The following is a 25,822-nucleotide window of genomic DNA, read 5'->3' as shown; positions in this document are numbered from 1 at the left end:
TAGGGGAAAACAACATGGGCATAATAAATGGAAAAACAAATGTGCTGGGGTGGTGGATTTCCCAAACAAAACAAAACTTAATGCAAAAGATCCCTTTCGGTCGACAACCAAACTCGGACACTGTTGTGAGTAATTGAATAAATTTATTATGGAAAAAAGTAGTAATTTTAAAGGAGCATCTCTTCAGGGTGGCCACAGGCCAAAATAACAAACAAAAGAATCTATAAAGTAAATGAACTAAATTACCAATAAATAATTAAAGAAAAATACAGGAAGCTTGTATTTCCCCCTAAACATAAACATAGTCAAAAGTAATCAAATCAATAGGCAGGCCACCCCTACAAGCTCAAACTCTCGAAAGAAGTTGAACGTATGAAACTTGGTAACAAGTTTGAATGTTGGTCGTCAGCCAGAGCAATAAAAATAAATAAATAAACTTTAGCCGTAACATAAACTGTAAAGTATTGTCTTGTGGAAAGCTCCATTTTTAATGTTCTCAAACAATTTTTATCTTAAGAGACTTTAAGTGAAATTTTTAAAAATGTGAATCCATCTAAAATTGTAGAATTTTTATCAAATGGAAACCTTAAAAAACTGTTTTAGATTTTTATCTAATATATTATCATTATTATTTATGTATTTTACCTTGTGTATTATTTATTTCTGGTAATGACTTTTAATTATTAGGACTTTTTTTTAAAATATAGTAAAGTGGTATTTATAAAATGTGGTAACCTTGATTTTTTTTTTTTGCCATGACATAGCCATAGAAGCTGAAATGGCAATAAAATTAAAACTCTCTCTCTTTCTCTCTCTCTCTTAGCCATAACATACTTTCATCAAAAAGTAATTAGTTATTAGAAATATACTGTTTAATAATGTGTTGAAATAAATATTATTTGGGAAATCTTTCAAAAATAATCATTTTTACAGGAGGCCTATACATTTTGTCTTCATACATACAGCCATGGGAAAAAAGAGACCACTCTCTGGATAAGTCTCTCTGGATTTATTAGGTGTCTTTGAACAAAATGTCAATATTGTTTTTATTCTATGAAGGGCTGTTAACATTTCTTCCCAATTCGCAATAAAAACTAAAAAGAAAAACATATCAGGAAGAGTCCATTAGCATTTGTTTTCCCTGTATCATGTTGTTTCTGAAGTCACTCTTCAGATTGTGTGTTGTTGAAAATCTCAACGGTGTCTCCTTTTCTGAGCTTCAGGACGACCTGCTGCAGGTGCCATCTACTGACAAAAGAGGACTGAATCTTTATATAATCTAACATAAGTAACATTATAGAGCTGTTTTAGGATTTTACCTGTTCGTCAGAGAGTCTCTGGTGGATGTTGTGTAAAGGTAACCTCCAGTCTTGGACCCGGTGACTGGAATCTTGAGCTGAAATGGATTTATATGGTGATTAAAGTCAATATTTAATATGTATTTTCTTCACCTAGATCTGTGTGAAACAGCTTGGACGAGAACAAATCTAGGATGGGACTCGATTTCGTCAATGGAGAACTGAGTGCTTTGCTATTGGTGGAGCGCGTGTAAGTTACAGACTCACAAACCAAACAGAGATGATTTTAAAGAGGAAGTTATCTAGATTTTTCCCAGTGCTGGGTTGCAGCTGTAAGAACATCTACTGTGTAAAATATTTGCTGGGTAAGTTGGTGGTTCATTCCGATGTGGCGACCCCGGATGAACAAAGAGACTAATCCGAAGGAAAATGAATGAATGAGTTATCTTGATTAAGGCAGGACACTAAAGAGTGAATTTAATTGACAACTTTAGCAATTGGAAACTGAATGCAGAAATCTGATGCATGGCTATTTATGCAAATTACATATATGACAAACGTTTATATTTGAATAAGCGCTGTGCAATATATCGCATAATTATCATTCATTAATTTTTCTTCAGCTTAGTCCTTTATTTATAAGGGGTTGCAACAGTGAAATGAACCTCTTACTATTCCAGCATATGTTTTTTACGCAGTAAAGGCCCTTCCAGCTGCAACCTAGTACTGGGAAACATCCATAAACACTCCTCCACACTCATACACTATGGCCTATTTAGTTTATTTAGTTCACCTATAGCGCATGTCTTTAGACTGTGTAGGAAACCTACGCGAACACGGGGAGAACATTCAAACTCCACAGAAATGCCAACTGACCCAGCCGAGACTCGAACCAGTGACCTTCTTACTGTGAGGTGACAGTGCTAACCACTGAGCCACCGTGCCGCCTGCAAAATTATTATTATTGCGATAATAGTATATGCAGTATATGTATGGCAGGCATGTGATAAGGTTGATTTATTTAATGTATTGTTTTTTTAATTTGACCAATCTGATGGGGATTTACTATCTTTATCCTCAGTAGTTGCTGTTCTGCTATTGGCTGGAGCGGCCCAAAGATGAACCCAGAGCTGATAATAATAATAAACACTAATGATGGGAAATGTCAACAGCCAATCAGAGTCAGAATATATGTGCAGGTTTTCACTCATTCATAGTGTTTTAAACACTAACTTTTCGCATCTTGAGGCAGTTTTTTTATGCTGAATCAGAATTAATTACATCTCAAAATTATCTTTTACCTGTTTATTTTAATACCATTAAATAAATAAATGATTTAAAAACATAGCTAATAAAAATTTTCTAGGGAAATGTTATATTGTAAGAAATATCGGTATCGCAGTACTCAACAACAACATTGCATATTCTTCCCGTATCATGCAGCAGCCCTGATTTGGATTTCACATCTGTAAAATCTGTCTTATATGAAACATTCATTCATTCATTTTATTTTCGGCTTAGTCCCTTTATTAATCAGGGGTTGCCACTGCAGAATGAACACCAACTTATCCAGCACGTTTTATGCAGCAGATGCCCTTCCAGCTGCAACCTATCACTGGGAAACACCCATACACTCTCATTCATTCGCACACATACACTACGGTCAATTTAGCTCACCCAGTTCACCTATACCGCATGTCTTTGGACTGTGGGGGAAACCGGAGCACCCGGATGAAAACCGACATCAAACACAGGGAGAACATGCAAACTCCACACAGAAATGCCAACTGATCCAGCCGAGACTCAAACCAGTGACCTTCTTGCTGTGAGGTGCTACCCACTGCACCACCGTGACGCCCTCAGTTTAGATTAGTTTGGTTTATTTAGTTCAGTTTAGTCTGATCTGCTGACCTGAGCGCTGCTGTGGTCAATGCGGTTGTGTCGGTCCGACAGATGGATGTTGTGTATTTTCAGAGGAGGAGCTCCCAGACTGGCCATGGCTGTGGAGTTACTGTTCAGCTGCTCAAGAGCCTGACGGTAGTACTCTGATTTAGCAAAGTTTTCTAAGAGAAACAAGACAGCGGTTTAAGCCAAGCTAATTTATATATCACATTTCATAAGGTTTATTGAAGCGTGACTGACTCTGCATGAGGTAGTACATGGTAGCACAACCACCGCCAGTCACTACGGTCATGAAGATGGTCATCTGCTGCAAGAGGCTGGTTGAGCGGCTCATCCTTACTTTAGCTGCTGGACAACCCTGGAAAACAATGATAATAATGACAAAAAAATCAACCAAAATTGATAAATATATATTGAGCTGCATTATACACTACCTGAGAAAAACTCTTGTCACCTATCCAAGTTTTAGAAACAATAAATAAAAACTTGACTTCTAGTTGATCATTTGGAATTAGAAGTGTCTTATATGAAAGGCAAAGGCCTTTAGATTACGCTTATTTTACCCAAAAAATATTATCATGCCTTGATTTTTAATTAATAAAAGAATTAATATTGTGTTTGACTCCCATGAGCTTGGAGGACTGCATCCACACATCTCTGCAATGACTCCCAGACTTCATCAAGATTCTTTGAATTCATCTTCAATGCCTCCTCCATCTTACCCCAGACATGCTCAATAATGTTCATTTCTGGTGACTGGGCTGGCCAATCCTGGAGAACCTTGACCTTCTTTGGTTTGATGTGGAAGCTGTAGTATGAGAAGGAGTGCTGTTCTGCTAAAGAATTTGCCCTCTCCTGTGGTTTGTAATGTAATAGGCAGCACAAATTTATTGATAGCTCAGGCTGTTGATGTTGCCATCCACTCTGCAGATCTCTCGCATGCCCCCATACTGAATTTAACACCAAACCATGATTTTTCCTTCACCAAACTTGACTAATTTCTCTGAGAATCTGGTGTCTTCCAATAGGTCTCTCAGTATTTGTGATCACTGAGATGCAGATCAACAGATGATTCATCAGAAAAATCTACCTTCTGCCACTTTTTCAAAATGATCAACTAGAAATCAAGTTATTACTTGCTGCTCTTACAACTGAGATCAACAACAAGACTTTTGTCAGGTAATGTATATAAAACTATATGAAGAGACCACTTGGAAATTCTTAGTTTCTCTGGACGTTTTGGGTTTGTTTGTTATGTTTCAGTCAAATGTTAATATGTGTTTCATTTTTATAAAAGTCTGATAAGACTTTTTTCTGCTAATTTTATATGGGAGTATTTTAATGAAATATTGTCATTTAGAGCATTTCTTCTTAAGATAAAAATCAGGAATGTTCCACCAAATATTGATTTCTTGATTTTAAGTAAAAACATTGATGCTGTGTTGTCCAAAAAAATTCTGAAACATGGCATCCTTTTGTTATTTCAAGCAAAATAAATGCTCTAAATAGCAATGTTTTCATTTTAAATGGAATAAATGTCATCACTCGATTTAATCCTGTTTTACTGAAACACATAAGTAGAAATCATCAATACAGAGAATATCAGAATTTACAAGAGGTCACTTATTCTTTTCAGTTCTCTCTGTCTGTGTTTGTGTAGTATATTAATCCCTAAAGTGTAAAAATAATCTAAAAAGTGATTTTTCTTTTTTCAACAGCATATGCCTTTAAAATATTAGGAATGTATGCATTCACTTGTGTCTGAATAAAACTAAATAAAACTGAAGCATTTTTCTTAAATATATTTTAGTGTAAATATCCAGAAATGTCCTGAAATAATGTCCGAAAAGTTAAATTTAAGAGTTTTAAAGACATTTTGGTTAGTAAAAGGTCTTTAGCAAATATCTACAATGGGCTGAAACAGCACGTGCTTTTAACATTTTTATCAGTGTATGCAATTCACTTGTGTCTGAATAACACTAATAAACCTGAAGCAGTTTCTGAACCAGTTTTCAGTGTAAACATCCGAAAATGTCCAGAAATAATGTCCACAAGTTAAACTACGTTCCATTATTAATTAAATATTAGACTTATACAGGACTTTTTTTTTAAATATTCCAGTTAGAAAAGATTTTCACTTTGATTTTCACAAAAAATATAAAAATTTAAGACATTTAATAATACAATAATAAAATATTTTGTTAGAATTTCGCTTTATTAACTTCCAAATATATCTATTTACAAACCCTATAACCCTTATGAAGAATAGAAAAAAACATAGCTGTCAATTATTTCAGTCAACAATAATAATAATAATAATAAAATAAAATATATAGGTCAGGTCAGTATCCACAGCAGTAAATATCGTGTAAGCAAATGTTACTGTAAGGAAAGTAATTAAATGCTATTTTTAAATAAAAGCTTAAAAGTTTTATTGAGATGGATTGTCGTTGACTGTATTGGTGTTAATGGCCAGATTGGGTAGCTACACATGAACAAAGGAAAATTAAGACCTCTTAAAAAAACAACACAATATTTCAGTAGATTTAAGACTTTTTAAGACCCTACGGGTACCCTGATAAATATCCAGAAATAAAAAACTAATTAGATTCTTGCATAAATTCTTGCATTTGACTCCATTTTGCTGTTTAGTGTTACTGTTTTAAATAAACAACAACAGGCCGATGGTAAAGCCTGAACATCCTCGAAATTATTTTCTTCACCCGCTTAATAATATTTGTTTATTTCTTAGTTATTCAGATTTGTGGATGTGTGTATATACCATAATGACCTTGGAAAACTACAGTCATAGGACTCAGAAATGTGTTTAAAAGACGTAATAATAACGTCTCTGACACAAATTAGCGATGGCCATTATAGCTATAGGGCTCAGATTTGTTTAATAATAAATAACGTCAAAGACGATCATAGATACAAAAAAAGCTATTACTAAAGTGTTAATATTGTTAAATCGGCTATCATCTTAACTGTTCCTGACAAAAAATTTGCCTTCCTATAAGTAATTATAATACATAAAATATCTGGCTGTTATATTTAAACGATACAAATATTCCAAACATAACTTGGAAATGCATCCATAGCTTCACCATGGTAGTTCTGGTAAAGCTGGTTACACACACATATATATATATATATATATATATATATATATATATATATATATATATATATATATATATATATACACATACAGTATAACCAGCTTTACCAGAAATACTTATATATTTTAAACCATGCAAACATACGTTGAAAATGCATTTGGCATTTGATTCAATATCCATAGCTTCACCATGGTATTTCTGGTAAAGCTGGTTATATACTGTATATATTTAATGAATTCGCCACAAACCCATGGTTACTACCGTATTAATATTCATGTAATACTGTGGTATTTTTTTTTTGCTAGTGAAAGGTGTTTAGCAGATATACGATGGTCTTAAACATTATTTTTATTTTAAATGGATGCCCCTGAATTTCAACAGAATTGAGCCTTGAAATTCAACAGATTAATGCATGCTTTAATGGCTTTTGACTAAGATAAAATTACTCACCCGCACATGGATTATTATTGTTTTTATAAAGACGCTACGAGCGGCGCATTATGGACGCGGCCATTTTCCTCTTTGAAAAACTTTATTCAAACGTCAATGAATCAAATCTTTAGAAAAAAAGAGCACCACACGTGCGAAATCCCCAAGCGATTTATCATATTGTAAATGATACAGTACAATCTTCTGTAATGTTACCAACTATTAATTTAGCAAGATCGCATGTTTATTTGGGATCTGCATTTTTGACAACAGAAACACGTGCGACGCGTGACGTCAGACGCACGCGCGGTTACGAAAAAAGAGTTATGAAAGTAGTTTCCTGAGTCACAGTTGATGAATGTCATTATCGTTCTCATTTCGCTGACGTTGCGTAAGAAAACCACATCAAAGGCTGTGAGGGGACATTCACAGGTGAGCACAGTATTACATGTTTGCATGTTGAAGAGTGAGCGCGTTATTGGTTGTGTAATTTGCGCGTGCTTTAGTAAGCGCTGAGCGCGATGCAGATGCGCGTCTTCAATGTGTCGTCTTTGGTGATTTCACGAACACGGTCATTTATTTCCATGGACAACAGTCATACACGGGCAACACGGTGGCTCAGTGCTTTGCACTGTCGCCTCACACCAAGAAGGTAGCTGGTTCGACTGCATAATGGATAAACAAATATTTCTGTGTGGAGTTTGCATGTTCTCCCCGTGTTGGCGTGGGTTTCCCCCACAGTCCAAACACATGCGTGTAACTGTTATTGCTGAATTGAATAAGTTAAATTGGCCGTAGTGTATTTGTTTGAATGATTCTATGGGTGTTTCTCAGTACTGGGTTGCAGCTAGAAGACCATCTGCTGTGTAAAACATGCTGCATAAGTTAGCGGTTCATTCCGCTGTGGCGACTCCTGATGAATAAAGGGACTAAACCGAAGGAAAATGTATGAAACAGTCATGCATTGGCAGTATTGCAGTATTTAATAACTAAAATTTTAATAACCTGTTGTTCTATGTGCTGCTAGTTGCAAAACAAGCTAATATAGTTGAAAAGTATTTGTTTATCCATTATATATTTATTTATTTTGAGAAGTTTGTCACGTTTTTTGTTTTTAACGGAATGCCTTTAATAATAAATCAATCAATAAATAAATATACAATCAGAGGGCAAATTACTTAAAATTAAATAATGTGCTGCTATTTACAAAACATTACAAATATTTGTGTATTTATATTGTATTTACGTATTTGGAGTAGTTTGTGATGTTCTATTTTCAGCAGGATGCAGGTGTAAAAATCGATCTATTTAAACACACACACACACACACACACACACACACACACACACACACACACACACACACACAATAAATATATAAACAAATTGTTAAATGCATAATTAAATTATTATTATTTTTAAATGTATAAATAAATATTTATTGCCTCACAGCAAGAAGGTCAGTGGTTCAAGTGCCAGCTGGGCCAGTTGGCATTTCTGTGTGGAGTTTGCATTCTCCCTATGTTGGCGTTGAATAAACTAAATTGGTCGTAGTGTATGAGTGTGTATGGATTGCAGCTGGAAGGGCATCTGCTGTGTAAAGCATATGCTGGCATAGTTTTCAGTTCATTCTACTGAGATGACCCCTGATAAATAAATTGACTAAGCAGAAAGAAAATGAATCAATGAATGAATATTTAAATAAATGTATTTATTCATTATATTTTTTATCCAGCCTGCGCACATATTGCAGAATAACAGTGAACAGCTTCAGGCAAACATTTTCATATTATAATATCAGATTAAGGCAAGGCAAATTTATTGATATAGCACACTTTTCATACGCAACGGTAACTCAAAGTGCTTTACATAAACTAGAATACAAGAAACATAAAATACAAGGATAAGATATCAAGTAACAAAGAACAATGATTAAAAAACAGCTTATAAAATGTCTCCCATTTTCTAACTTAAACATGTTTTGTTTTCCGCTAAAATGATAAAAAAAATTAACATTTTCCAAAACTTAGTAAGTTTAGTTTTCTGTTATACACAGAAGAAGATATCTTGAGGAACGCTGGAAACTGCTAAACAGTGACATCCATACTATCAAAACAAACACTATGGAAGTTAATGGTTACCGGATTGCAACATTCTTACAAATATCTTCTTTTGTGTTTGAAAGAAGGGCTGTAAATGATGTGGGGTTTATTTTATTTGTACTATAAGAGCAATTCCGCGCAAATGTTAACCTTGCCATGAAAATAAATAAGTATTCTGTTTCTGGGTTTTTTGTTTATGCAGGTATTTTACAATACTTTAGAAATATTCAAAAATGCATCTGTCAATGGTAAATCAAATATAATAGTTTAAAAACAAAGTCACACAAGTGACAGTTTCACATCCGTCACATTCATAATGGAGAGTTACATCTATAACAACACCTTTTCCTCATAAATGTGAAAATATTAAATAAAATAAAATCAATCATTTTTGTTTTATAGTGACCAAACTCTTATCATTTTGATTAGCATGGTTTCTTTTGGGTTGTGCAGTTTAATTCACAGAATTTCTTCAAAGTATGTTGTTTACCCACAGACCTTTTTTGGTCACATTTTGTCCCATAACTCTGTGGTCAGTTTTTCTGAAAAATACAAACAAAAGTTTCAATAAAATGTTAACATATGCTTTCTGTGTGAATTTATGTTTTGAGATTTTACTGCAAATATAACACCCATAACGCTGGAATTGCTCATATATATTAAAGTCAGAATTATTAGCCCACCTCTTAAATTTTTTCCCCAATTTCTGTTTAATGGAGAGCAGATTTTTTCAACACATTTCTAATCATAATAGATTTAATAACTCATTTCTAATAACTGATTTATTTAATATTTGCCATGATGACAGTAAATAATATTTGTCTAGATGTTTTTCAAGACACTTTCATCTTAAAGTGACATTTAAAGGCTTAACTGGGCTAATAAGGGTAAATAGGCAGGTTAGGCTAATTAGGCAAGTTATTGTATGATGATGGTTTGTTCTGTAGACTATTGAAAACAAAAAGAGCCTAAAGGGGCTAATAACTTTGTTTTATTTATGCTAAAATAAAAGCAGTTTTTAATTTTTAAACCATTTTAAGGACAAAGAGGACTTTCTCCAGAAGAAAAAAATATTATCAGACATACTGTGAAAATGTCCTTGCTCTGTTAAACATTATTAGGGAAATATTTAAAAGAGAAAAAAAATAGAATCTAAAAATCTAAAAAAAAAAAAAAAAAAAAAAATTCTAAAAATATATATATTCTCTAGAAATGAAATGTAACTTGTGCTCAAGTTTCAGTCTTTATCAGACACAAGCACACGTCCTGTTTCCTCTCAAAGCAGTTAAGCTGCCCTGTCAAGATATTGGCTTTTCATTGACTGGTCTTCAGATGTTCTGCCTGACATGACCTACAGCATGTTAGGTTTAGCCTTTTTATTCGTTGCTTCATTTGAATGATCATGCAGCATTTACATAAGTTTGAGGCAAACTCTGTAAGCACACTGGTTACATGTGTATGTGTACAGTTGAAGTCAAAATTCAACCTCCTGTGAATTTTTCTCAATATTTTTTCTTGAAATATTTCCCTAATAATTGTTTAATTTGAGCAACAAAAAAAAGTTCACAGTATGTCTGATAATATTTTTTCTTCTGGAGAAAGTCTTAGTTATTTGTTTTACTTTGGCTAAAATAAAAGCAGGTTTTATTTTTTTTTAAATCATTTTAAGGTCAATATTATTATTAGCCTCCCTAATAGCAATGTTTGTTTTTTGATTGTCTACAGAACAAACCCTCATTATACAATGACTTGCCTAATTACTCTAACTTGCACTCAAAAAAATGATATGTTGGCGTTAATTAACTTTTTTTTGTCCACTGGTTCCACGTAACCGAGTTAAGTTACCTTTAAGAAAGAATATTAATTTTAGTGAACTTAAGTTAGTTACATAAAGGTAATGTATTGTTGTTTAGTTTAATCAACGTAACATTTATAATTTAGCTTTAATCAATGTAGTTATTTAAGTTCAATTATTGTAAAATTGATATTGTTATGTTTAACCAAATAAAAAAAACAGTTTCCGTTTCATTGAGTTTATTCAATAGCATTTTTACAGTTTTACACATTTTCCAGCAATAAAATGATTATCAAAATCCAAATACTGTCTTTATCTGTATCTTCACTTATTACAATAAGTTAACATATTAATACTATTAAAATAATAGTAATACAAGTATGAAGCAAATTGAAAACAATAAATGATTTTAAAATTATGCTTAGAAAAACATAAAATACACTTTTCAAAATAATACTTTTCATATATTACAAAAAACATTCAAAAACAATATTCTGCCTTCAAATGATTTATCAAAAATATACTTAGAAAAATTAAGTCTTCTTTTGTAAACTATACTGTACCTTTTTTACACTGAAAAAGCAGATAACACTTCAGTTGTTCAAAGACAGATTAACATTTTAAAGCAAAGTAACACGATCAGCACTACACCATAAATTAGACCAACCATCACAGAACATGCAATAGCTACACACATTCACCTCTCTGACACTTGCATCATTTCTGCACATTTGCACCAGACACTTTCTTACAACCACTCCCTATATCTAAAAAACAAAAAACAAAACATTGTGCATGAAGTCTGCTTCACACGTAAGTGGGCTTGACAAACCACATGTAGAAGCATTCTTAATTCTTAAAATTTTTTGTATAATTAGCACATCTTGGGTGTATCGCCTCTTCTTGTTGATTTGCTGAATGTCTCCTCAATTGTAAGTCACTTTAGACAAAAGAGTCTGCTAAATGTTAATGTAACTACTGTAGATTCATAAGGTGGTGTTGCACATCAAGGTTTGCGCTTCATCATGCCCAGCATCCTAAAAAAGTCAGGTAAAAAAATAAAAATTTACCAACAGATCAAAGGTGAAAGGAGGAATTGGTTTAAGAGGAAAATACAAAATGTTTAAAAAAATAAAATAAAATAGCTTACCATGTACTCCCTCACTTAGGGGCTTTGAGGATGCATTCACACCACTGGTGATGTTCTAAATGACATGAAATGACAATTAGTAATTTACTAAGTAATTAGTAGTTAAAATTACTAGTAACTTTTACTGTACATCATTTTAATGTGTGTATAGGCATCTAAAGGCATAGTACCTGGATGATCCACAGTCTCCTCAGCCAGATATGGGACTTTAGAGGTTGAGCTGTAAACCTGTGAGGGAGAAAATAGATGTGAGTGAGCAAAGATTTGTAATAATAAAATATAATAATATACATAGCAAACAACTAAACTTAAAAATTAAAACGTGTTAGATGACCAAACAAATAAGCTTACATCAAATATGTCATCATGCTAGATGCCATACTATTTAAGTGTCACATATGCTTTTTTGCAGATTTTTTTTAAGTTAACAGGCTTGAATACAATTAAATAATAAATAACACTGTGCCAACACCACATTTTAATTAATATTATGTAAGTTATCAAAACTGGCATTCAAACTCGACAAACTGCTTGACACTCATTTAAAATAAAGACTATCAAATCAAATGAAAAATCAAATCACTTTTATTGTCACATTATCAGCAGCACGTGTGCTATGATGAGTGAAAAGCTTAGACTATTCTAACTGACTAATTATTCCTTACTACCAACGTTTGCAACTTTATTTTGAGGGAGTTAATATATACCAAGTGTAAAATTTCACAGGAATGCAAAACAAACTACATTTATCTGTCTATAATGTGGAAAAGACACAGGGAACATGGCAATTTCATAGCAATACAATACACAAACACAACAGAGTATTACAAGAGAGTACATTTATGATTCAAATGTTGTCACAGCCTCAGTATAAATACATAAAAAGTAAAAAAAAAAACTCACCTGTGTGTCCACATTGGGGAAAGCTTTGTGCACGTTCTCAATTTGTACTGTAATCTTCATCTTTTGATTCCCATAATATGGCGCCGAACTGAGAGTGATCGTTGTGGTTTGAATCTTCTTACTTCCTGTGTTGTTTTGAAACTGCGCATGTGCAGATATTACTCCACCTATTGACCAAAATGCAGTACTACAGAAGCAACACAACTCCCTTTCATTCATGTTAATTAAGCAAGCTGTTTAAATGTGAAAACTTACTTTTTCTAATTTTTTCCAACACAACACTTTTATTTTTAATACACAAACATAAGAAAATTGTTTAATTTAAACATAATTACATTCTTTGGACCAACTAAAGCCATAATTCATTTTTTTGAGTGTGCCTAATTAACCTGGTTAAGCCTTTAAATGTCACTTTAAGCTGAATACTGGTGTCTTGAAAAATATCTAATCATATATTATTTACTGTCATCATGGCAAAGATAAAACAAATCAGTTATTAGAAATTAGTTATTAAAACTGTTATGTTTAGAAATGTGTTGAACAAATCCTCTCTCTATTAAACAGAAATTGGGGAAAAATATATTCAGGGGGTTTCATAATTCAGACTTCAACTGTTTGTGTGTGTCTGTGTTGTGTTGATGCAGGAATCATGCTGGGATCAGTGGTTGTTGGAATTGGAATTGCAGGATCTGTGAGGATGAGAGATTTAATGGCTCCTCTCTCGTCCAGCGCCGCAGAACAGATCAGCATCAGGGGCTTTGTGTCCAGGTCTGTGTTTTTGTCCTTTGACCCCATAGAACATGATGTAGATTACAGCTGCAGCTGTGTGTGCAGTTTAAGTTGCTTCATGCATGCAATGCTTCATACGTCCTTACGTGCTTCATATTTTATGGAAATATTATTTTTCAGGATTTATAATTTTACCGTGTATTATCATTTGCTCAAAGGAATTTTTTAAATTTAATTTTATTATTTATAATTGTATTAATTATACATAAAAGTATTAATACATTTTTATAATATATTGTTTATTTTGAGAATAGTTTTTTTAACTGTGGTTGGTTAATTAAATTTTTTCTATTAATAAAAGTCAGCAGCATTTATTTGTATCTTTTAAAATATAAATGTCTTTACTGTCCTTTTTGACAAGTGAATGCATGCTTGCAGAATAAAAAATGATAATAATTACACAGTTAGTGTGTTTATTTATAAGACGAAATCAGCCATAATTTCTTCATGTTTTTTTAATGTTATTCTTTTGTGTATTTTTGTACTTTACTTAAATTATCTTTCAGAGAGGGACAGTTTGCTGTGCATTATCTCAATTAAAAAAAAAAATATGACGAAGACCAAAAGTCAAAAATGTCCATCCAGCAGTAACATATATGTACCGTTGAAGTCAGAATGATTCGCCCTCCTGTCATTTTTTTATTTTCTTTTTTCAAATATTTCCCAAATTATGTTAAACAGAGCAAGGACATTTTCACAGTATTTCCTATAATATTTTTTCTTCTGGAGAAAGTTATTTGGGCTTGAATAAATGCAGTTTTTATTTTTTGTAAAACCATTTTAAGGTCAATATTATTAGCCCTCTTAAGCAATAGTTGTTGTTGTTCATTGTCTACTAGTGATGTGCGGATGGCGGTTATATCCGCGAGTTGGTTAATAAAAAATAGATTATGATTAATTGGGTTGCGGGTGGATGTAGCGGAAATGGCAGTAGACCAGCTAAAAAGCAGAGAGTTGGCTTTGCAGAATGGCAAGATGAGACGCCAAAAATAATGGATGAAGTGCAAGAGTAGCCTACTGTTCAAAGTTTCAGTTAGAGGAGTCATCAGAGGAAAATCTGCTATCGTTCTGGGAGAAACAAGATCGCTTATTTCCGCGATTGCAGCGCCGTGCAAGGAGAATCTTGTGCATTCCTACAGTACAACACGCAGTGCGAGCAAACCCTCATTCAGTGCAGCTGGCTGCGTTTTGGAGGTGAGGCGGAATCACCCGAACCCTGGCACAGCAGATGCTATTCTGTTTTATAAGTCTTATTTTTACTTTCTGTATCTATTTGAAAATGAAGAAAATGTCATCTAAAGACAAACTTTTGTTTTTCTAAAAAAAAAAAAAACGTTTAAAAGCGTTTATTATTAATGTATTATTTTACTATCAGAGATGTGCAGATTATAGCTCACTGAATCTGCTGTTAATATCCACGGTGACCTATCATCATGCCTAAAACAAAGAATTCAATTATTAAAGTGACGATCGGGTGCGGGTACATATATCAGATAAAACTATAAGTGCAGGCGGGTGGATGATTAGTTTGAAGCCTCAGATTCGGGTGTCATTTTAGCTGATCCGCGCATCTCTATTGTCTACAGAACAAACCATCATTATACAATGACTTGCCTAATTATTCCAACCTGCCTATTTAACCCAGTTAAGCCTTTAAATGTCATTGCAAACTGAATACTAGTATCTTAAAAAATATCTATTAAAAAAAAAAAAATAATAATATATATACATATATATATATATATATATATATATATATATATATATATATATATATATATATATATATATATATATATATATATATATATATGTATATATTTATATATATATATATATATGTGTATATATGTGTGTATATATATATATATATATATATATATATATATATATATATATATATATATATATATATATATACACATACATACATACATACATATATATATATATATATATATATATATATATATATATATATATATACATACATACATACATACATACATATATATATATGCACACACACACACACACACACACACGGTGCTCAGTATAAATGAGGACACCCCGTTTTAAAAACGAATATTTTTCTCCATTTCTCAGTGAATATGGGTCATATATTTTGGTGGATTTGAACAAATTAGATTTATTAAACGAATATATTTATTGAAATAATATTATTGTCACTGAACATCTTTAAAAATAGAAATATAATGTTTAAATTAAAGCAAAATATTGGGAAAAAATTATATATATATTAATATTATAAAATTACTTACAATTTTTGATTAGTGCAGTTCCACTAAATGCTAAGAATTTATATCTGATTTCAAAAAGTGATTCATTTTCTATGTTTTTTCCCCTAAGGACATCCTGTTTTGTTTCTGTTTGTTTTTGTTTCTTTAATGGATGAAATATATTTTTCAAACCTTTCTGGTGTTAAACATTTATTTATATGTGTCTGAAGGAGGAGTCTTGAAGATCAGCAGGGTGTGAAGCAGATCAGCATGACTGAAGCGCTGAGCAGAGACGACATCCATGTGGCATTTATATGCACAGAAAACACCAGCCATGAAGAGAACATCAGGTGACACACACACGCGCACACACATAATATCCATAATCATCTCTCACATGCTTGTTTGAACATCTCTCGCTCTCTCTTTCTTTGAAATGACCGTCTCTCCTCTGATCTGCTGGATCTCAGGCAGTTTCTGGAGGCAGGAAAGCATGTGTGTGTGGAGTATCCCATGACCCTCAGCCACACCTCTGCTGTGGATCTGTGGAATCTGGCTCAACAGAAGGGTGAGACAAAGATCAACATTTAGCTTTCAAATCATAGTGAAACTAGTGAAATCCATTCCTTTTCCCTCGGCTTAGTCCCCTTGTTCATCAGGGGTTGGCACAGCGGAAAGAACCGCCAGATAACCAGCAAATGTTTTACACAGCTATTGCCTTTCCTGCTGCAACCCCATTCATACACACTCATTTACACACATACACTACAGCCAATAGCGCATGTCTTTGGACTGTGGAGGCAACCGGAGCACCCGGAGGAAACCCATGCTAACACGGGGAGAACATGCAAACTCCACACAGAAATGCCAACTGGCCCAGCCGGGACTTGAACCAGCAACCCTCTTGCTGTGAGGCAATAGTGGTATCCACTGAGCCACCGTGCCACCCATAAGCGTTCATGTCATGTATTATTTATATTCATATTATGATGTGGCTGAAACAAATACTATGAACTGAATGTTTTATCTTCTGTATTAAATCCTCAGGTCTGGTGCTTCATGAGGAACACATCGAGCTGTTCACTCCTGACTTCAAACAGCTGAAAAAAGACATTTCTGAAAAAACACTGGAGGAAGGAAAGCTGCACTTCACCGGTAATGACAATACAATAATGCTTAGTTCAGCACATTCTTGCTTTTATTTTTATTGTAAAGATTTCCATTAGGTGGCACGGTTGCTCAGCGGTTAGCACTGTGGTCTCACATCAAGAAAGTCACTGGTTCGAGTCCCTGCTGTGCCAGTTGACATTTCTGACTGGAGTATGCATGTTCTCCCAGTGTTGACGTGGGTTTCCTCCGGGTGCTCTGGTTTCCCCCACAGTCTAAAGACATGCGCTATAGGTGAATTGGGTAAACAAAAATAGACCATACTGTGTGTGCGTGTGTGTGCATGTGTGCGCGTGTGTGTGTGTGTGTGTGTGAATGTGAGAGTGTATGGATGTTTCCCAGTACTGGGTTGCAGCTGGAAGGGCACCGCTGCGTAAAACATATGCTGGAATATTGGCGGTTCATTCCACTGTGGCGACCCCTAATAAATAAGGGACTAAGCCGAAGGAAAATGAATGAATGATTTGAAGATTTCCACTGGGGTTTTAAATGCTGTCTAGTTTAGTTCTTCTTCAAGCTCTCCGCTGGGGTTTTGAAGGCAGTTTATACCTTCCTTTGGTAATAAAAGTTGTACTAACAACGTGTCCTCTCTAACTGGTGCAATCATATGGTGCTTACTGGTGTAAAGAGTGGGATCAACCTTTCAATCATATTAGATCCACTAATAGCAAACCGCATTCAACCAACCAATTCCTCATGGATTGTCAAGCCCTGCCAGAGATGGGAAGTATTTGTACTTCGTTACTGTACTTAAGTAGATTTTTCTAGTATCAGTACTTTACTCCACTACTTATTTTTCGGACAACTTTTTACTTTCACTTCTTTCATTTTTACACAAATATCTGTACTTTCTACTTCTACCATTTTTTAAACCACGCTCGTTACTTTTGTTTTCCTTAGTTTGGTGGCGCGTTCTATATTATTATCAATTCTTGTCATTGCACAATATAAACAAAGTTTTGATGCAGTCGGTCTATTTTTCCTCATTTCGCGCCTGCGTGCTGCACTGCGTGGCCTTTTCAAGGCTATTGCACACCGTACGTGGACTAGTTTATGAAGATTACTATGAGAAAGGCTAGCATGACTATGCAGATGTGACAGAGGGAGACGGCGAATCTAACATGACTGATGCTGCCTGTTTACATTGTAATAAGACACCTTTTCCTCATTCAGATCACAGGTGAACAAGAGAGACACATTCCAGTTTAAAAGCATGCTGTTTAAATGCTTAAGCCAGTGGCTCTCAAACTTTTTTCATCAAGTACCACCTCAGAAAAAAAAGGTCTCTTCAAGTACCACTATAATGAGCAGTATTGAAATACAGTAGCATAGTAAGCCCAGTAAAGCAGCTAAAGCTCTGTACAGTTCAAAATGTGTCAGTTTCATTCCTATTATTAAGAATAGATATTATTGTCAGCCATTTTAAACATTTTAAATAGTTTGAATGTTAACACTACTAAATGTAAACACAAACAAACAAACAAACAAACAAACAAACAGAAAAGATCAACATTTAAATTAAAATGTGCTTTTAAATTCTTATAAAGTATAAAAAGTGCTGTACTTAAATGTCAAGTATTAATATATAGTAGTCAATTTATCAACATCAGAAAATGTTGCCTGGAACTCAGAAATAGGCTTAATGTCATGTAATAAATATTATTATATTTCATATTTATATATAAATAATTTTTATGTATTTTGCAATATATGTAGCATGTACATATGACATATTTGATTCCTCCACGTACCACTAAAAGGAAGCTCGGGTACCACAGTTTGAGAACCACTGGCTTGTCCACTTCTGATCATACTGCACAGGCTTTCTCTGGTCTTTCAATCTAATACAGCGAAAAAAATAGTGTTATTTTTTTTTTATTTTTTTTTTTTAAAGATTGTACATTTAGTACTAAAACAATCAAATACTTTTTAAAAAAGTATGCATTGCTGTTACTTCCTTTATTTCTGATAAGTTCATATATCCTAATCTAGAAATTACGATGTTTTTCAGTTTTAATTGATTTTTTAAATTTGCCTATTAACAAATATTTTTCAACAACAAATGTAAGTATACTGGGCATTTTATGAATAAAAATATAATTATTCCAGCATATGTTTTACACAGCGAGTACCCTTTTGCAACCCAGAAATAGGAAACACCCATACACACTGACATTCACACACACTTTTACACTGCCAGTTTAGTTGAATTATTATTCAGCTATACCGCATGTCTTTGGAACTGTGGTTGAAATGGCTACTTTTTACTTTTTTGCTTTTGTACATTTTTGAGGCCGTACTTCTTTACTTTTACTTAAGTACAAAAGTGTAGTCAGTACTTTTACTTTTACCAGATTGGTTTTAAACCTGAGTATCTGTACTTCTACTTAAGTAAAGGATGTGTGTACTTTTGCCATCTCTGAGCCCTGCACAACTTTTATTATTATTATTATTATTATAAAATTAATACTAAGATATTTGTCACAGTATTGAAGAAACGAAGATGCTATCTTCTATCAATTTTTCATTGAGGAAGTCAAGTTTTTTTTTTTTTTTTTAACGCTGAATTGAACTAAATTGAACTGAATTTCAACAGTTAAAATAAACTAAACTAAACTAAACTGAAGCCGTTTTAATTGATCTAGAACAACACCAACATTCTACACTACCCTCATCCCTGCCTAATTGGCTGGATTTTTTCCCCACGAGTTAAAATATTTTGGTTTTTACCCTTTCTACATCTATGTTAAGCTGCTTTTACACAAACTACATTGTAAAAAGCGCTTTGTAAATAAAGAAGAATTGCATTAAATTATTTCAGAAGCTATTTCACTAAGATATCTGTCACAATATTGATGAGGCTGCTACAGTTGAAGTCAGATTCATCAGCCCTCCTGTAGATGCTTTCCCCTAATTTCTGTTTAACGGAGAGAAGATTTCTTCCAACACATTTCTAAACATAATAGATTCAATAACTCATTTCTAATAACTGATTTATTTGATCTTTGCTATGATGACAGTACATAATATTTCGCTAGATATTTTTCAAGACACTTCTATACAGCTTAAAATGACATTTAAAGGCTTAACCAGGTTAATTAAGCTAGTTAGGGTAATTAGGCAAGTTATTGTTTAACGATAGTTTGTTCTGTAGACTTTTGAAAAAGATATAGCTTAAGGCAGGGGTGCTCAATCCTGTTCCTGGAGATCTACCTTCCTGTGCAGTTTAGCTCCTACCCTGATCAAACCCACCTGAACCAATTAATTAGGACCTGAAATCCACTTGATAATTACAGACAGGTGTGTTTGATAAGGGTTGCAACTGAAATCTGCAGGAAGGTAGATCTCCAGGAACAGGATTGGGGTCTAATAATATTGACCTTAATATTGACCTTAAAATGGTTTTAAAAAAATGTAACTGCTTTTATTCTAGCCGAAATAAAACAAATAAGACTTTCTCCAGAAGAAAAAAATATTATCAGACATGCTGTGAAAATCTTTTTGCTCTGTTAAACATATTTTGGAAAATGTTAAAAAAAGACAAAATTCACAGGAGGGCTAATCATTTTAGTTATTTTTCTCTGTCAGGTGGTCCTCTAAAGGCAAACTTTGGCTTCCCGTCTTTCAGTGGTATCGCCAGACTGACGTGGCTGGTGGTTCTGTTTGGAGAGCTCACAGTCACTTCAGTAGATCTGGTGGAGGAGAAAGAGAACAAGTACATGAAGATGACGGCACACTTACTGACTCAACAGCACAAGTGAGTCTACTCTACTGCAATATTGTGAAGTATTGTTATTTTTTTTTAAATGCTAATGCTTACAGTTATTCAATACACCGATTAAAAAAATGGCTACTATAATACTATTATGGCTACTATAATGGGAAAATAAGGAAATAAAAAGGAAATCCGCTTTAACTGTAAAAATAAATAGCTCTTGAAACATGAAAGGGCCAAGCATGCAGCCCACAACAAGGTGGAAAGTTGTTGCTTATCTTATTTAACAAACCGTTTACTGTGAATTTTATGTAATTTTGCTCACATGGATAATTGAATATTAATCAGATGATGTCATTACGCTGCTGTACCGTCTGCCAATCGTTGCATTGCTGATCATGATTTGGAGGATCAATAGATCTGTCCTTCACAACATATGCAGCGATCTCAGATCAGTTCATCCAGACATTTTAATCTGATTCACGAACTTGTTTGAAGAACCGAATTAGCCAGAGATCAGTTAATAAGATTAACAGATCCAGGATCTGCCAAATCATCTTAGATCATTTAAGCAAGGTACGAAGAACAGACCCCAGCTCACCATTTCTGTTTGTTGTCAAATCTGACAGTTGAGAGGCGTGTTTAAGTATGTTAGCTACACCCAATAACTCAGACCTCAGAATCTGAGAACAGGAAGCGCATTTTCAGATTTCAAGATTACAAGGGCAAAAAAAGTTTTCATAATGACATGCACAAATGAATTTTTCACCACAAAACTAGCAATGTGAGCTAACAGAATGATATGGTTAGTTTTGATTTCCTTTGTAATTTAAACTGTTTTTGTAAAATTTGACCTTAGCCTCTAGCGATGCACCGATACCATTTTTTATTTTCTTTTGGAACCGATCCAATCCTGATACCAAAATTCTGAGTATTGATCGATACAGATCCGATCCTGATACTTTTTCGCTTTTTTTTTTTCTTAGCATAATACAGTTTCTATAGTTCTGGTGCTAAACTCAAATAATATATCTCCTTTAGTAAAAATAACAGACCTATAGGCCTGCGGTATATGACAGACGCCACAATCTAACTAAAAACATGATGCTTGCTGTAAAATAGGCTACATTAGTTGAACATTCATTATGGCATTGATCTGTTTTGATCCAGCTTGTTTTCTTTTTTAATATTAAGATTTTTTTTTAATCTGCAAAAGGCTACCACTATTGACACTAATTGTTTGTAAAATAACCAGCCTTTTAACAAAACCTAATGTTTTCCTGCAGGTTTGATGCAGACTTAACTATCTGAGGCCAGTTTTACTTGACAAATCCATATTGCGCCCGTCAGTTTCACTTTTATTAATTCAATCAACTACTTTGTCCACAATAGGCCAAGCTTTACAAACTATTTACAGCTCTTAAAGTATTCCCATCAGAAGAATAAACTCAGTCAGAAGGATGAGAGAACAGAAACTCATTGTGAGAATAATTTTACAGAGCGGCGCACATCGCATCTATGCAGCCGGTGCGTGAATGATGCATCACTGAGACAGTGTGCAGCTCTCAGGTATCTGTGGACACTTTCTAAACTTTCTAAGCAACACAAAGGGTAGAAATGAGTGCGTTGAGGATCTGTCCGATGTATTATTGAGCCTTTTCAATTAAAAATTTCAGGTAGGGCTACTTTGTGCGTGAAGAGCAAGTAATAACCCTCTCTACTCCAGCGTTGCGAATGCGATCTGCTGATCTAACAGACACAACATGATTTAGAAACAGCAACGAACCCTTTGTTGCAGGTTGAAATGAACCCATTTAATGCAAAACTTAATGCATTTCTTTATGGATTATTTATATTAACAGGAACAAATCGTGTTGGAGAGAGTTTTTCGTGTTGTCATGAATGCGACATGCATTTTTAATTGTGGATGAATGGAGAATGATTGACAGGCGCATCAGTGGGAAGCACTGAAGTCAACATGAATTTAACCTTGTGAATATTCATCTGTGCTTCACATTCAACTATAGAAATGGCGTCAGAACATTTGGCATATAGTAGGCCTTCATGACAACTTTCTAGTGTCTTATAATAGGCTACCTTCATGGCTTAGTTGGCTTATAAATTACACAATATAGTGCATACGCAAGATCGGATTTAGATTGGTTCCAGCTGTCTGATATCTGATCCAGCAAAAATATGTGTTATCAAACCAATATCCGATCAAAGTATCGGGATCGGTGCATCCCTATTAGCTACATACTATGTAGATATCAGTAAACATCTATACACCGTTTTTATGTTTTACCTTTTAATGATCATCTGTAAGTAAAAAACCATAAGTTGCTCAAAGCTGCTTCTGCCACAGGCCTCTGACGTGGATTGAAGAACGGGGTCCGGGTCTGGGCAGAGCCAAACACGTGGAGTTTCGCTTTCAGGATGTGACGATCACAGAGCTTCCAGCAGGTCAGCGTGAGCCGGTCGGACTCTTCATGCAGGATCTGCTGCTGTTCTGCCGGAAGCTGCAGGGGGAAGTTTCAGCTGCAGAGCTCCAGGCGGAGAGAAACAGGATCTTACACTGTCTGGAGCTAGCAGACCGCATTCAGCAGATCACCGAAAGCACTCACGCCTGAACATTAACTCACACTACCAAACATTCATTCTAATGTGGCACACACAGACTGTGTATAGAGACAGATAACTGAAGTGCTAAGTCAGATTAAAATCATTAAATATATAGGGTTTTTTGCTTTTGTTGATTTGACTGTTTAAGAATAATCACTAAATGTTGATAGTAATTAATGATTACTATATTTAAAATTAAAGCTATGAAACTAAAACCATTACTTGAAATAAAAGTTTTTTTAGTGGTACTAAAGTTAATGAAAAGAGATAAAACACTTTCATTTATGCTGAGCAAGAAATTATACTAAATAACTTATCACAAGTACTACAATAGCTAATTAAAAACAGACCAAACTTGAACAAAAATTTAGAAGAAATACTTAAAAATAAAATGACTACATTCATTATTTTATATACACTACCTGACAAAAGTCTTCTCGCTTCTCCAAGTTTTAGGAACAACAAATAATAATTTGACTTCTAGTTGATCATTTGGTATCAAAAGTGGCTTATCTGAAAGGCAAAAGCCTCTAGATTACACTTATTTTACCAAAATAAAATATGATCATGCCTTGATATTCAATTATTTAATTAGGACAGTAAGGTCTGAATTTGCTTAGACAAAAGTCTTGTCATTTAACAGAAATAATGTCCAGTATAGAATATAAAGTCATGCTGCAGTGTATGACTCCCATGAGTTTGGAGGACTGCATCCATACATCTCTGCAGTGACTCAAATAACTGATTAATAAAGTCATCTGGAATGACAAAGAAAGCGTTCTTGCAGGACTCCCAGAGTTCATCAAGATTCTTTGAATTCATCTTCAATGCCTCCTCCTCCATCTTACCCTAGACATGCTCAATAATGTTCATTTCTGGTGACTGGGCTGGCCAATCCTAGAGCACCTTGACCTTTTTTGCATTGAGGAACTCTGATGTGGAGGCTGAAGTATGACAAGAAGTGCTATCCTGCTGAAGAATTTGCCCTCTGGTTTGTAATGTAATGGGCAAATGATCTCAAAGTCATTCAGAACGTAGATGGAACCTTATAATTCCAAGGTGACTAAATGTCTTGATACCTCAGGCTGTTGATGTTGCCATCCACTCTGCAGATCTCTCGCACGCCCCCATACTGAATATAACCCCAAACCATGATTTGTCCTTTACCAAACTTGACTGATTCTGTGAGAATCTTGGGTCCATGAGGGTTCCAGTAGGTCTTCTGCAGTATTTGTGATGATTGAGATGCAGTTCAACAGATGATTCATAGCACAAATCTACATTCTGCCTCTTTTACAAATGATCAACTAGAAGTCAAGTTTTTATTTGTTGCTCTTACAACTGAGATCAACGACAAGACTTTTGCCAGGTAGTGTACAATCAAGCTCAGTTATTTACACCCCTGACAAATTCTGACCTAAAGTTACTTTAACCAGCAAGTATTGTTTTATTTATTTGACCAGAAATGACACTCAAAAGATCTCAAAATGATAATAAGATTCACAATATACAGTTGAAGTCAGAATTATTATCCCCCCTTTGAATTTGATTTTCTATTTTAAATATTTTCTAAATGATTAACAGAGCAAGAACATTTTCACCGTAAGTCTGATAATATTTTTTCTTCTGGAGAAAGTCTTATTTGTTTTATTTTGGCCAAAATATAGCAGTTTTTAATTTTTTAAACACCATTTAAGGACAAAGTTATTAGCCCCTTTAAGCTATTTTTTTTTTTCAATAGTCTACAGAAAAAAACATCGTTATACAATAACTTGCCTAATTACCCTAACCTGCCTAATTAACCTAGTTAAGCCACTAAGCTGTATTGAAGTGTCTTGATAAATATCTAGCAAAATATTATTTACTGTCATCATGGCAAAGATAAAAAAAAAAAACTGAAATTGGGGGAAAAATAAACAAGGGGGCTAATAATTCTGACTTCAACTTCATGTATTTCTCAGCTTTTATTTACCTTTGAACAAAAAGTGAATGATGAATGTGAATGAATTATGAATAATGTCAGGCTTGACTGTGTATAAAGTGATCAATGCAGTTGAATGCTTGATCGTGTATACAAACAAACATCTGTTGAAAGGATACAGTTCATTCAGGGCTTTTTGTGCCCCTTTCAGATTCATTTTTTTCTTGTTCAAGCAAAAATTAGTTACAATTTTATTGGCGTAAAGATAAAAAGTCTTTGATTAGGAAATCTGCTAATGATATGGTGTTTATATGCAGCCACTGCACATTCCTGAATATTGTCAACTCAAAACCTTAGTTATATATTAACAGAGCATGGCTAATTTATAGTTTAACAGAAAGGGAAGATTCGTGCTGACTGCTATTTTTTTAATTTTTTTTATAATTAGCTATTTAGTATATGACTTCAGCTGCGGTCACACTAGAGTTTGTGCTGGCGAAAATCTGTCACAGTTCTGAAAAGGGGCAGGATTAAATAATGTGATTATAGGTTGAAGGATCCTGTGATTGCTCCATATTTTACATTTCTGTACAGAGAGCTCACGTTTGATCTTACGTGAGGCGATTTCACTGGTCAGAGTTCACCAAGCTTGAACATTTGAACGCAG

The 25,822-nt window shown here is 34.0% G+C and overlaps 2 protein-coding genes and 1 long non-coding RNA gene across 5 annotated transcripts; 1 reads left to right on the top strand and 2 right to left on the bottom strand.

The window, feature by feature from the left end:
- Positions 1-996: 996 nt before the first annotated feature.
- On the bottom strand, positions 997-6,846 carry coa1 (cytochrome C oxidase assembly factor 1). 3 transcript variants are annotated; one of them, XM_017352366.3, is made up of 5 exons: positions 6,773-6,846; positions 3,441-3,558; positions 3,210-3,361; positions 1,320-1,396; positions 997-1,262 (listed from the first exon to the last, which is right to left on the bottom strand). In XM_017352366.3, exons 2-5 carry the CDS (start codon positions 3,532-3,534, stop codon positions 1,220-1,222), a joined length of 366 nt encoding a protein of 121 aa, XP_017207855.1. In that variant the 5' UTR covers positions 3,535-3,558; positions 6,773-6,846; the 3' UTR covers positions 997-1,219. The 3 variants fall into 3 exon arrangements, with proteins under 3 accessions (XP_017207855.1, XP_017207845.1, XP_017207846.1); XM_017352356.3 differs by having other exon boundaries at positions 997-1,248; XM_017352357.3 differs by having other exon boundaries at positions 997-1,245.
- Positions 6,847-7,072: 226 nt separating this feature from the next.
- Positions 7,073-23,346, top strand: blvra (biliverdin reductase A). Its single transcript, NM_001076601.1, is given in 7 exon segments — positions 7,073-7,183; positions 13,346-13,469; positions 15,961-16,080; positions 16,201-16,298; positions 16,778-16,885; positions 20,486-20,654; positions 22,978-23,346. Coding segments are annotated over 6 exon segments (879 nt in total). The 5' UTR covers positions 7,073-7,183; positions 13,346-13,350; the 3' UTR covers positions 23,243-23,346.
- Positions 10,871-12,797, bottom strand: LOC137487488 (uncharacterized). Its single transcript, XR_011006091.2, has 4 exons — positions 12,702-12,797; positions 11,969-12,026; positions 11,799-11,853; positions 10,871-11,685 (listed from the first exon to the last, which is right to left on the bottom strand). It is a non-coding gene; the product is annotated as an uncharacterized lncRNA (long non-coding RNA).
- Positions 23,347-25,822: the final 2,476 nt, after the last annotated feature.

Source organism: Danio rerio, chromosome 2, assembly GCF_049306965.1.
Source record: "Danio rerio strain Tuebingen ecotype United States chromosome 2, GRCz12tu, whole genome shotgun sequence".
In the NCBI taxonomy this organism is placed as follows: Eukaryota; Metazoa; Chordata; class Actinopteri; order Cypriniformes; family Danionidae; genus Danio; species Danio rerio.
This window is presented reverse-complemented; position numbering and strand designations above follow the sequence as displayed.